Source organism: Pieris rapae, chromosome 7, assembly GCF_905147795.1.
Source record: "Pieris rapae chromosome 7, ilPieRapa1.1, whole genome shotgun sequence".
NCBI classification, from domain to species: Eukaryota; Metazoa; Arthropoda; class Insecta; order Lepidoptera; family Pieridae; genus Pieris; species Pieris rapae.
The window spans coordinates 622,948-636,953 of NC_059515.1; the positions used below are offsets into that span (position 1 = coordinate 622,948).

Consider the following 14,006-nt stretch of genomic DNA (forward strand, 5'->3'; position numbering starts at 1 on the left):
TGGTGTGTTTATAATTTTATACTGCATACGATAGTTAAGTAATACTATGTAAGAATTCTCAGAAAAACCCATATTATATGCAATAGCTAAAACATTACCACCATAGTGTAGTGAAAGTCATACATTAATTATAGCTTCAAGATAAAGTTGGAATCTCTATTATTATTAATTTCTGTGATGCGTTGCAACAAGTGGGTTCTATGAATTAGCGTGGGAAAGTCGATATTTTACTCATTAAATTATACGGGCCATCTCAGGGTTACAATCCATGGAATAGGGGTTAACATTTAAGATTTCTTAAAATTATGTTAACCTGATACCTGTGATAGGGGACTTTTCAGTTTAAATGTAATCGTGTGGATGAGCCTGCAACTGATTAATTCGTTTTAATTTGTTATTGTTATTTATGTTATTAATTTTGCATTTGATTACAATGTTAGCTTGCACGATGTCATCGAATCGACGACCTCAAATAACCTATATCTTATTGATAGTTTACAACGCTAACTTTTGTGTTCCTTACTGTTACGTAACCTATTTTTTTGTTCCTTAATATTAATAAGTCATTTTTATCTGTTGAGGCAGGTAATTTTATTGTAATGATGTATATGAGTAAATTGTCATTTGTCATATGTCAGTGATGTTTTGTTTTCGCTTGACGTATGACAGCTTCAGAGTTATTTAATTGTCGGGTTTGAGACAATTTAACGGTAAAAAGGCAAAATAAATTCATTGAAATTTGATCTGTAAACCGGAAAATAACTCCGAAGTAATATTATTCGTTTGAAGTAATTTAATTATTCGTATATAATATTCGACAAAAAACTCAATCTAATGGTTGAAGATTATTTATTTAATAAATCGTATACACAGTGCAATGACAATCCGCTAGTGATTTTTCTTAAATTGCCTACCTTTATAATTTTATTGCATTTTAACTGTGACGATAATTGTAAATAATGTAAATATTTTAATTTTATTTTAAAGAGCACTTGTTCTATATTGTGATAGTTCTCACATATTGTAGTTTGTAAATAAATGAGAATGAATAAGATATCTTTGTTTTCATTTGCCACCACTCAAAGTAAAATTAAATCAATATTCAATCAAACTGGAGACAGACGATAGTGATTTGGTGTAACACACACGTGTGTAATTTGTAGTATAATAATACTACAAATACATTTCATTTTATACGTGTGCGGCAAGATTAATAATTAATGTATACCCAGTCTCGCTAACGCACCGTTTTTGATCGAGACGTTTCATCATTTTGTTGTATATATTAAATCTATTCAACAACAAAATATATAAAATGTATTAAAAACAAAGTCAAACGAAATAAAAAGTATATTGTTTAAAAAACAGAAAACCCTCTTGAAATGAGAGCCATCTAGTTTTATTTACCAAAACCGAACTATCAACTGCTTCGTTTTTGACATAAATAATAATTATTAAAAAGCATCATTTCTACAACTGCAATATTAATTAAATATATTGTAAAAATTATCTAACGTTAATTTTCAAAGGTAGGCAAACTTTTCAAACAACAAGTCTTGCAAGCAATCAATAAACTGGATCCGAAATCGCAGGACGCAGAATCAAGCTGTTGTCAAACTGTTTGTGCAGTATGAACTAAAATTGTTTAATATCAACATAAATTGCTTGATCGATCGCAGGTTTAATCTGTTTTACTGAAACTTTTCAAATGGAATGGTCTCGAGAGAAAACGTTGAAATTAGTCGGATTACTACAAGTAAATGCAGCGCTTTGGAATCCTAGCAATTGTGAATCTAGGCGTGGGAAACAAAAACGCAAACAGGAGCTTCGTTCGATTGCAAATACATTTAGAATATCGGTTTTCGACGTAACTAAGAAAGTACAGCATTTGAGGACACAATATAACAGAGAATTTGCTCGAGAGGCTCTAGCCCGTTCTCAAGATCCAAATGATAGATATGTTACAAATTGGTATGCCTATGATTACTTACACTTTTTAAAGGACTCAAACAAGCCATACAAACTTGTTCATTCGGTAAGTAGTTTTTTATGAAAAATACATTCAAAGCAAATTATATACTGTCATAGCATGTAAACAATTGGCCTAAGTTGTAATTAAGTTTAGATAATTAGTAATATTTAATATTTTAATAGTTCAGATATATACTATTGCCCAATTTAGAAATGTTATATTTGAAAGACAACTTTATCTCCTATTTTGTTTTCAGGATATTTATACATTTAACAATACATCAACTGATAATGCAATATCACCTGATGAGAATAAAAATAATGCCTTATCACCGCCACCTAAATTGGCAAGAACTGATAATATATTGGATTCCGACTTAGTTTACTCATCAACAGCAAAGAGAGATGAATTTTCAGTATTTGGGGAGTACATTGCAAATGAATTGCGTTCACTAAAATGTGAAAGAAGCCTATTACTTGCTAAAAAGAGAATACAAGATGTAATATTTGATGTCAAAATGAATATGCTAGGTGAATTTAGTCTGAAACCCACCAATGTCTTCACAACTGCTATTTCACAAGCTGAGCCAGTGCGGAATGAAAAATTATTGTATACTGTACCTGTTTTTAACAGTAATGAAGCATTACCAACATCTCAAGCACCTCCAACATCAGCAAATGATGAGATTATTATTAATGGGACCTGCCACTATTCAACATTCAAAGTGGATGAACAATAGCAATGCCAACCACTTCCCAATGTGGAAGTGGATAAACCTGAAGAATATGATATGAGACATTGAGTTATTGTCTCTTTATGGAGATATAATCTGAAGTGATTTGTGAACTTGTCCAAAATTTCAATTTAAAAACTTGTATTTTAGAAGAAAATTGTAATTCATGACTTCAACAATTTTGTATTGTATTTATTACTATATAGATTAATTGTAAATGTAAATAAATATGTTTATAAAAGATTCAGTATTATCAAGACAGTATTATAAAGTGATACACATATTCATACAAATATGTATAATTGCACTCTCTTAACTAAAGTATTAATCTCTCTCTTTTGTCAAATTGTGTGAATATTGATATATTAAGAGACAGGTGAGCGCTTTAGTTAAAATAATAATAAATGGAAATAAATAAATTTCTTTAATGGAAAATAAATAAATAAAACTGCTCAATCACACAGATTTAGTTGTTAATAATAATAGGAATGTTAATATTGTACTATATGAAAAATTACATAGAATTATGTATGTTCAATAATTTTAAAAAGTAAATGTGTATTTATCTCTTTGTTTTCTTTATACTTAGTTTGCCTTTAAATTACCTAGTAAGTCATAATTTATGATAGTATAATGGCAACAAATAATTTTTTTTCACATTATCACCCGCGAGTGTCTTCGTATCGGTAAGATTATTATTTACAATATAAATGGGCGATCCTTCAGTAACTTATACATATGTAGCTCTAACATCTCCGCTGAACAGCTGTTCACCACGGTTTGTTCTTAGTTTTACCGCAGCCTCACTTTATCCGGCGTAGCAGCGTGTACTTTTACCTAGAAAAAATTTACATAAGTTTTTATATAGCTAACTTCTAGGCTCTGGTGGATCTGGCGGTTGGCTGCCAGGGGATCATGGAGATCGTCCACTCACAATTGCATCTAATTGAACCGAGAGTGACTAGATTTTTGCGACACGCTTATTTTTATTTACTAACCACGTAAGTACCTATCGCATTTCGCAGCGCCATTGCTGCCAGTGCTATCTTTATATTCTTGTTCTTTGTTTCCGTTCCATCTTTCCAATCCGTTCATGCGCCAACTTTTCGGTAATCTATATTTGTTTTGCTGCCACCATGTCTTCAAATTTCTACCGGATAATGAGCTTGTAGTCCAGGTACGTTTATGTAGCGGAATGTGATCTACGTAGGTACTCTCCTCTAATTCTTCAACTTCCGATATTTCCACGCGGACACCCTCCTTATCTCGTATGAGGTAGAGGCTTCTTGATACGTAGGTCTAGAGGAAGTATCCTGGCTATTAGGGGTTGCCGCGTGAAAAGTCGTCGTCCTATAAGTTTTTGTTTTTTTTTAGGAAAAGCCATTTTGAAGGTGTTTAATTGTTTTGCGTTAACCGATTTGATTTGTTGCGGGAGCCCACACCGCGGACGCATACATAAACGTTACAATTGTTCAATAACGGTAGATAGTAAAAACGCGATCATATGCTGGTTTACATTATCCTCACGCGGCTTTCCGTTGTACTCTTTTCAATATCCGCGTCACCACCATGGCTTTGGACTTGTGGGGCACGAACATTAGTGTGTTTAGGATATTTATGTATCCGATTTAACCTGAAGTTCTACTGGACTGCCATTTGGCAAGTCCTCTAGGAGCGAACATGGTTGGTCCCCCTATTGGACCCTGAACGCAGCCTTTGTTAGTGATCCAGCGTAGGTTAATTTAATTTATCTTTCTATCAATTTTCTTCATTTTAACGGGCACTGCTCTTCTGCCAGATGGACTCATAATAGCATAATGCCATCTACGATGAAATTGATGCAGGAAAAATCGGCTACAGGTTATTTCTGGGAAATGTGCTGCTATTTCATTATCCATAACACGGACACCGAATCTCTATAATTATTATATAGAGGAAAAGCCAATTCCAAGAGTAGCAGAACTCAAAGACTTTGGGGGGACTTTAGTTTAAACAGAAATTACCCATGAATACCCTGAACATTAATGCATGTGAGACCGATATATTTAGATGCACACTGACTGAATTCACAAGAATTGCATCACTTAGGTATAATTAGTTATGAAAGCAGTTTTATGTTTTCTAGTTTTGTTTATTTATATTATGTTCTTAGTTTAATTTTTATCGATAGATACTATGTATTTAGTTTTCTATTTTAGGTATTAGTAATAAGTGCCTTAAATTATACTCAATCAGCATTTTAGTGTTATAAATTATTGTTCTTCTCTTTCTCTGGATTCCTTGATACATTTTTGCATTAAATTTGAATAATATGGCTTGTGATTCTATAAAACAATTCAGCTAAGATAGTTATGTGGCGAACGTTCCTTATCACTAGTTATTCGTTAGTAGATATGATTTAAATAAACGACGGATATTATGATGACCAGTATCAAGTGAAGTCTCAACAACTAAACAACTGTTGAATATGGAACGGTATGTTATTTATTGTCTATTTTAATTTATAATGGTTAAAAAAATAATTTAGATTAGGTATTTCATTAGTTTTCAAATAGTAATATTATTTCCTTTTATTTTTAATCGTCATTAATAGATCATGGACGACATTATGTTTGAACATATTATTAGTAAGAAAGTTTGATATTTAAGAATCTTAGTAAGAAAATAAATAGATCCTGAAAGTACTTATTCATTATGAATAATATTTTTGTAATATAAATATTTTATAGTGCCATCTAGTGCGAGAAGCAAGAGAACAAACTATCTTGAGACCGTTACCTCATGTTTTGACAATATGTATTCGCTAAATTTCAAATATCAGTTATCACTGGTTCAACGACATTTACGAGTTGTAAAAAATGTAAACAAACAAATCGTTTAGAAGATATGTTTTTGTGTGGTATTTGGTGATTTTTACACAAAACTTTAATTTCAGGATGTTAAAAATGTTACTTTTATGCTTATGGTGTATGAATATAGTAATAGCTTCAATAAATGCTTATGCTGATAAACTAAATGTAATTGAACCTTTTGAATTAAACACAAAACGATATTCCTCTGATTGGAAGGATCTCGATACACGTCCTTTACCGGAATGGTATGATAGAGCTAAAATTGGAATATTCCTACATTGGGGAGTGTTCTCTGTTCCAAGTTTTGGGTCCGAGTGGTTTTGGAGTAACTGGGTTGGTAAGTTCAAAAGACTATCCTATATTATTTCGTTTTGTACGATAATAGAAAAATGATTATATGGTGTTTAAGTGTATGTTACACTACACCAGATATAATATTGCATTAAAATACATACTTAGACAATTATTTTTTTTTTTATAGGAGGAAACCAAAAGTACATAGATTTCATGAATAAAAATTATCCACCTGGTTTTACATATCAAGAATTTGCACCTATGTTTAAAGCTGAATTCTTTGATCCTGATGAATGGGCTACTCTATTTAAGAGAGCTGGAGCTAAGTGAGTAGAGATGTTATTTGAGATAGTAGGGCTATGAATAATTGTTATTAATCCACCAATTAAACTATATTGCTTGTACTTTTAGATACATTGTTTTAACCAGTAAACACCATGAAGGTTTTACATTATTCCCTTCAAAACGGTCATTCAGTTGGAATTCTGTGGAAGTTGGTCCTAAACGAGATCTAGTAGGTGATATTGCACAATCAGTAAGGAAACAGGGAATGAAATTTGGCGTATACCACTCATTATATGAATGGTATAATCCCATTTACTTGGAGGACAAGCGGTCATTGTTCTTAAATAAAAATTATCCATCAACAAAACTGTGGCCTGATATAAAACAACTGATCAATGATTACCAGCCTTCTGTGTTGTGGTCTGATGGTGATTGGGAGGCATTAGATGCTTATTGGAATTCAACTGACCTTTTGGCGTGGTTGTATAATGATAGTCCTGTGAAAGATGAGATTGTAGTCAATGATCGTTGGGGGATTGGAATCCCATGCCATCATGGAGATTTTTATAACTGCGCTGACAGGTATAATCCAGGTAAGATAGTCTTTACTGCTGAAACTGTATAGCTCTGTATGATTATGATCAAGAATCGTCTACAAGACTTACTCGTGGTTGTCTATAGAAGTGTTTTTAGTGCTTTTTTATTTACTTTTTTTAATTTGAGTATTATGGCACCTTTTTCGTTAATAAATGGAAGGTTTGAATGTTTATATAGGGACTCTTCAACCTCACAAGTGGGAGAATGCATTCACGGTGGACTCAAAATCGTGGGGCTACAGGCGAAACATGAACTTGTCTGAAATACTCAGTGACAAACAGTTACTCAAAGAAATCGTGTCTACTGTCAGCTGTGGAGGTAACGATATATAATAATAATTAAGAACATTTAGTGGATAAATGTGTATAATCTATTATATTCTGTTTTATTATTATAAACAAAAGTACCTACTGTGTTGTTGTGTTTTTGTCTAATTTACTAATTAATTTTCGCATTCTTAAATCTGTAGCATTCGAAACGCGCGCCGTAAATATTGTTAAATTTTAATTTAACAATATTTTTCAAATTAAGATTTTACAGTTTTTAAATATTAATTTATAATTAAACTGTTGGTATTTCTATTAATTCAGTTTAATGCAATTCTAGGCAACGCTCTCATAAACATCGGTCCAACAAAGGAAGGCACCATTGCGCCAATATTCCAAGAGCGTCTCTTGGCTCTTGGTGATTGGCTTCAAATAAACGGCGAAGCAATTTACGATACTTCGCCATGGATGCGTCAGAACGATAGCCTTAACAGTGATGTCTGGTACACGTGCACAAAGCAACGGTATGACGGTGTTAATCCCACAGCTAAACCAAAGGAAACAGATGTGATGGCGATTTACGCGACCTTTTTCGAATGGCCTAAAGATGATGTACTTAGTATAAGGGATATCGTCATTTATCTACATCGGCATAGCACTTTGCGCGTTACCTTGTTGGGAAGTGATAGGACATTGAAGGTGAGTACTAAGATTATGTGACCTAGGAATCAATCTTTGATAATTGACGTTTTAGTTCTCTGTGTAGTATCTAAAGGCTATTTTATACATTTTCCCGCTTTTTGTTAGCAAAGCTAGAATCACACTTTCGTTTTTTTAACATTTAATGATACATGAAAAATTCAATAAATATACTATATAGTCGACGATTACAATACGGCATATAAGTGATCTCTTTCAGTCTGCCTTAACAGAGTTATAATCTGTTACGAATATCACGTGATAACTTAATCACAAAAGGACTCATGTAAACTAAAACAAAGGCCCCTGTCACACTGGTGACGCAAGGTATTGAAAAGCAGATAGTAGAAATGAAATTGATTTCAAATAAAACTATGTCTTTGTGAGTCACTTAAAATGAAACTCCTTTATTCATAATAAATTGCAATTTTACAAGTACACCGTTTTTTTTAGAAACAAAAAACTTAATTAAAAGAGCACGATTAGGCTAGTTTTTATAATAGTAAAGTACCTGCCTGAAAGTATGGGTATTTATGCCCGTGCAGGGTTTTCAGTTTTTAGTTTTTATCTGATAATAACAGCAATTGAAATATATACTTTTATATATATTTCTGTTACAGTGGAAGATAGCATACGGCGTGGCATACATCGAGTTACCCAAGCAGTCTGTTAAGTCCAACGTTGGATGGTCACTTAAATTTTGTAATATTTAATCTTAAATATATATTTCGAATAAACTATTTCGTATTATTTGTTATGTTGTATTAGTTTTGATAAGTTTTGTTTCAAAACATCTTATGTCTGTGTGACGTATTAACTAAATGTAGTAGAAACTACTTTTAATGGCGCTACAATCTTTTCTGTAAGGCATCCTGTGCGTTATTTTTTCTAATAAACAATCACCTGATTACGTTAAACTCGCCTATTATGGCGTATAAGCTGCCCTTCTCATCAAAAACTTAAAAAATATGCAGTTGTAAAACAATCTCGGAGCAGAAGAAACAAAACTATCCAAGGCGCGCTCTTCCACACCTGCCATGGATGTCACAAATGTTAGGGGGCTTAATTCCGACATTCACTGTCCTGTCCTGATGGTCTATTCATGATGTCCATTCGAGGACTGCGGAACTGGCCGAGCTTTTTCTTCACTTGTTCACCTCCCTTCGGGATCTCAACCCTTCTGTTCTTTTGCCAAACCTGTCCAAGTAAATTTCTATCAGCCTTCCATTTCACTACGCTGGCCTATACCGCGAAGAAGAATGCCGATCTCCAAGACTATCTTTTTCTGTCGAACTCCACTTTGCATGACCAAAGCAATAAACCACCGACATTATTGCGGTGTGATACTACGATGACTGAAGTTATATTCCGGCAACGTACTTCTCTGCGAATAGTACGTAGTATACATGCCAAATTCAGGACTTGATTTTTTGTGATAAATTTATCTATAATAATAAATATTTATTTTTTGAATTCTGAGATAAAGATTTTTCTCCCAAACACCGAGACAATTAGAACACAAAAGGTGGAAATAAATAAGTCTTTATAAATTAAAATTAATAATGGATATAAAAAATTACAGAGATACATGTATTTTTGTTGAATTATTTTGGAGATAAATATGTATTTTCTTTATAATTATTACCTTGCCTCTAAAGAATCTAGTAGCAATAAATTATAATACTATGGCATCAAATTAAACTTATTCGTATTTTACCGAACTAATGATCTGTATGTGACCAATTTTCCTTATCAGTTAGTAGGATTTATAGAAACGGCGGATTTTATGTTGACCAGTATCAAGTGAAATTTCAACTACTAAACAACATATTATTGAATCTTGAACGGTATGTTAAATATATTTTGTTCAATTTTATAACGGTTTACAAAATTAATTTAGATTGTTTAATTCGTTTTGAAATTGTAATATAAATTATTTTTATTTCTAATCGTCACTACTATTAGTGATAATTAATAAAACATTATGTCTTCCACGATCTATATCGTTTATAAAAATGTTGTTATTAATGAGAAAGTCTGATAATATACTTGAGAATCTTTGTGTGTACATACCTAATTAGATCCTGAAAATACTTAGTAATTAATAATAATATTTTAGTGACATAAAATTTTTAGTGCCATCTGGTGCAAGAAGCAAGAGAACAAACTATTTTGAGGCCGTGTCCTAATATGTTTTGACAATATTTGCTAAATTTCAAATATCAGTTATCAGTTATCACAGGTTCAACGACATTTTCGAGTTGTGAAAAAATGTAAACAAACAAATCGTTTTGATGATAAGTTTTTCTGTATTTGTGGTTGTGTTTTCAACATGAACTCCTTTAATTTCAGGGTGTTAAAAATGTTACTTTTATGGTTATGGTGTATACATATAGTAATAGCTTCAATAAATGGGTATGCTGATAAACTAAATGTAATTGATCCTTTTGAATTAAACACAAAAAGATATTCCTCTGATTGGAAAGATCTAGATACCCGTCCATTACCGGAGTGGTACGATAGAGCTAAAATTGGGATATTTCTACATTGGGGAGTGTTCTCTGTTCCAAGTTTTGGGACTGAATGGTTTTGGAGTAACTGGGTTGGTAAGTTCAAAAGACTATCCTATATTATTGCGTTTTGTTCGATAAAATGTATGTAAATGATTATATGGTGTTTAAGTGTCTGTTACACTACACCAGATTTAATATTGCATTAAAATAGATGGACAATTTATATTTTTTTTATAGGAGGAAACCAAAAGTACATAGATTTCATGAATAAAAATTATCCACCTGGTTTTACATATCAAGAATTTGCACCTATGTTTAAAGCTGAATTCTTTGATCCTGATGAATGGGCTACTCTATTTAAGAGAGCTGGAGCTAAGTGAGTAGAGATGTTATTTGAGATAGTAGGGCTATGAATAATTGTTATTAATCCATACAATTGAACTATATTGTTTGTACTTTTAGATACATTGTTTTAACCAGTAAACACCATGAAGGTTTTACATTATTCCCTTCAAAACGGTCATTCAGTTGGAATTCTGTGGAAGTTGGTCCTAAACGAGATCTAGTAGGTGATATTGCACAATCAGTAAGGAAACAGGGAATGAAATTTGGCGTATACCACTCATTATATGAATGGTATAATCCCATTTACTTGGAGGACAAGCGGTCATTGTTCTTAAATAAAAATTATCCATCAACAAAACTGTGGCCTGATATAAAACAACTGATCAATGATTACCAGCCTTCTGTGTTGTGGTCTGATGGCGATTGGGAGGCATTAGATGCTTATTGGAATTTAACTGACCTTTTGGCGTGGTTGTATAATGATAGTCCTGTGAAAGATGAGATTGTAGTCAATGATCGTTGGGGGATTGGAATCCCATGCCATCATGGAGATTTTTATAACTGCGCTGACAGGTATAATCCAGGTAAGATAGTCTTTACTGCTGAAACTGTATAGCTCTGTATGATTATGATCAAGAATCGTCTACAAGACTTACTCGTGGTTGTCTATAGAAGTGTTTTTAGTGCTTTTTTATTAACTTTTTTTAATTTGAGTATTATGGCACCTTTTTCGTTAATAAATGGAAGGTTTGAATGTTTATATAGGGACTCTTCAACCTCACAAGTGGGAGAATGCATTCACGGTGGACTCAAAATCGTGGGGCTACAGACGAAACATGAACTTGTCTGAAATACTCAGTGACAAACAGTTACTCAAAGAAATCGTGTCTACTGTCAGCTGTGGTGGTAATTATAATTAATAATAATTAAAAAAAGATAGAAGATTAATTAAAAAATGTGTATGTCACATCCTATTAAATTAAGTTTTAAAGCACTCGACGCGCCAGAAGTTTAATGTTAAATAAATAAAAATTTAATTTAAAACTATGAAATATCATTTAAAATGTTTATATTGTTTTTAAATATCTATTCATAGTGTAGCTCTAGCATCATACTTTCTATGTATAAATACAGTTACAAATTCAATTCTAGGCAACGCTCTCATAAACATCGGTCCAACAAAGGAAGGCACCATTGCGCCAATATTCCAAGAGCGTCTCTTGGCTCTTGGTGATTGGCTTCAAATAAACGGCGAAGCAATATACGATACTTCGCCATGGATACGTCAGAACGATAGCCTTAACAGTGATGTCTGGTACACGTGCACAAAGCAACGGTATGACGGTGTTAATCCCACAGCTAAACCAAAGGAAACAGATGTGATGGCGATTTACGCGACCTTTTTCGAATGGCCTAAAGATGGTGAACTCTGTGTGCAGGATATCGTCAGTTATCTACGCCGCGATAGATTGCAAGTTACCTTGTTGGGAAGTGATAAGGCATTGGACGTGAGTACTAAGATTGTGTGACCTAGGGCTAGATCTTTGATAGTTGAAGTATTATTACAGCTTTGTCTGTTATTTGTTGGCAAACAGTCCTTCTGAACACACACAACTGAAAACATAGAATTTTTTAGCCCTTTGCTAGTTTACTCGCAATCGTATTCTTAGTCTAGAACGGGATAGAGAGACGCATGCTTACCCATTTTATTAAGCATGAAAATTTAAAGAAATACACTTAATATTTATAATATCGACTATTCGACGATTGTAACACATAATATTAGCGATGTCTTTCGATCTGTGTTAACAAAGTATTAAGTGATACTATATAACTAAATAAATGAACACATATGATTGCGTTTGGTATTCATGAAAACAAAAACATAGGCCACTGTTACAATGGTGACGCATTTTATCGTGAACATGAATTTCTCTTCTTAGACGTCCTTTATTCAAACATACCTGTGTCTGACTGCAGTATCGCAAGGTGTCGGCTCTTTTCATCGAAGCGTAAAGTTAGTTTGACAGAAAGGGACAGCTTAGTTCAATTACAGCAATCAGAATTTTTATAATCTATGAAATTACAAGTTTTGTTGATAACCACTAAAGTCCCTATCTATCAATGGTCTATGTTTAGCCTAAACATAGACCATACACATACTACATTATGTTTTTGTATGGCTACAGCAAGTGCAAATATATTATTTTAATATGTATTTCTGTTTCAGTGGGAGATTGCTTCTGGCGTGATATGCATCAAGTTACCAAACAAGACGACTGTTAAGTCCAACGTCGGATGGTCGCTAAAATTTTGTAAATAAAATTAATACAATAAAATACATATTTTATTAAACATAAATTTGTTTTAATACAATAGAATAATTTCAGTTATATATATAATACAATAAACATTTATTACGGAATAAAATATACATCACTTATTCCACGTCATTAAATTAGAATCGGTGGACATCCCTGCTCATCGGCAAAGAAGACTCTTCTCTCGGTCTACACCTTCTATTTGTGTAGAAGAGAGTCAAGCCAAAAGCCAAACAGTTTTTTAGTGATAAAGCCGGCGTAAAAATCTTATCGCTATTTTTTAAAATAGCAAATTATCATACAAAATGACTATTTCAAAGAAAATTTATTTTAAATAAAAAATCTGCAAATTTCTTAGATTCTTCTGTCTAGCACTAGACCCAGGCCCTTTTATCAACAAGAATATCGTTAACTTTATAGTAAGCCTTTCTACACAGCTTTTCCTTATACATATAAAAAAAGCAAAGATAAAAGAGCCTCTGTGATTTTATTAAAAACAAATATCCCTTTTTCCAGAAAAGAATTACTAACTTTAGATACTTAGTACGTGGAAATTGCAGCCTGCGTTTGATCCGAGTATTTACATTACGCGTATGTAGTTACTTTTCTAGTAAACTTACTGACTATTTTTGTAAACATAATATTGTCATAAATATATTGCGAGGGAAAGGCGAGATTATAGAGATTCCCGACATTTTAAATTATAGATTGCACGAACAGTCCTCTTCTGCAGCATGAAAATAGTTTCGACATCAGCAGCACGTCTCCATAATAAGGCATAAGTGAAAGTAACTAAAAAAAAAAACAAGTCTAGCTGTATCGACATCAGTGAGCGAATCTTTTTAATCGCGTAAGCTGCAGAACTAAGTCTCTTCGCCAAACCGGTAATATGAGGGGACCAGTGAAGTATTGAATCCATGGTGATTCCAAAAAATATCATCCAGATTCAATTCCTTATCATTTATAATCGGTCTAGTACCCATAAGCCTTTTATTGGTTGTATACTAAACTAAAACCTATACTAAGTTGCATGTAGTATGAACCACTATTAATTAATACCAGGAATAAAAATATAGACCTTAATACATGAATTGCAAGATTGAGTACCATAAGATACGGTCAAGTATCA

At 32.7% G+C, this 14,006-nt stretch overlaps 3 protein-coding genes across 6 annotated transcripts; all 3 read left to right on the forward strand.

Moving 5' to 3' along the window:
- Positions 1-1,481: 1,481 nt before the first annotated feature.
- LOC110994615 lies at positions 1,482-3,129 on the forward strand. Its single transcript, XM_022261380.2, has 2 exons — positions 1,482-2,035; positions 2,229-3,129. Exons 1-2 carry the CDS (start codon positions 1,709-1,711, stop codon positions 2,709-2,711), a joined length of 810 nt encoding a protein of 269 aa, XP_022117072.2. The 5' UTR covers positions 1,482-1,708; the 3' UTR covers positions 2,712-3,129.
- Positions 3,130-5,103: 1,974 nt separating this feature from the next.
- On the forward strand, positions 5,104-8,435 carry LOC110994616 (tissue alpha-L-fucosidase). Of its 2 annotated transcripts, none has more exons than XM_022261381.2 (7): positions 5,104-5,180; positions 5,641-5,894; positions 6,039-6,177; positions 6,263-6,729; positions 6,911-7,051; positions 7,340-7,698; positions 8,319-8,435. In XM_022261381.2, exons 1-7 carry the CDS (start codon positions 5,173-5,175, stop codon positions 8,409-8,411), a joined length of 1,461 nt encoding a protein of 486 aa, XP_022117073.2. In that variant the 5' UTR covers positions 5,104-5,172; the 3' UTR covers positions 8,412-8,435. The 2 variants fall into 2 exon arrangements, with proteins under 2 accessions (XP_022117073.2, XP_022117074.2); XM_022261382.2 differs by lacking the exon at positions 5,104-5,180 and adding an exon at positions 5,506-5,565.
- LOC110994618 (tissue alpha-L-fucosidase-like) lies at positions 5,156-12,917 on the forward strand. 3 transcript variants are annotated; one of them, XM_045628839.1, is made up of 7 exons: positions 5,156-5,180; positions 10,051-10,304; positions 10,449-10,587; positions 10,674-11,140; positions 11,322-11,462; positions 11,709-12,064; positions 12,787-12,917. In XM_045628839.1, the coding sequence occupies exons 1-7, from the start codon at positions 5,173-5,175 to the stop codon at positions 12,877-12,879; spliced, it is 1,458 nt and encodes a 485-aa protein (XP_045484795.1). In that variant the 5' UTR covers positions 5,156-5,172; the 3' UTR covers positions 12,880-12,917. The 3 variants fall into 3 exon arrangements, with proteins under 3 accessions (XP_045484795.1, XP_022117076.2, XP_022117075.2); XM_022261384.2 differs by lacking the exon at positions 5,156-5,180 and adding an exon at positions 9,481-9,545; XM_022261383.2 differs by lacking the exon at positions 5,156-5,180 and adding an exon at positions 9,864-9,971.
- Positions 12,918-14,006: the final 1,089 nt, after the last annotated feature.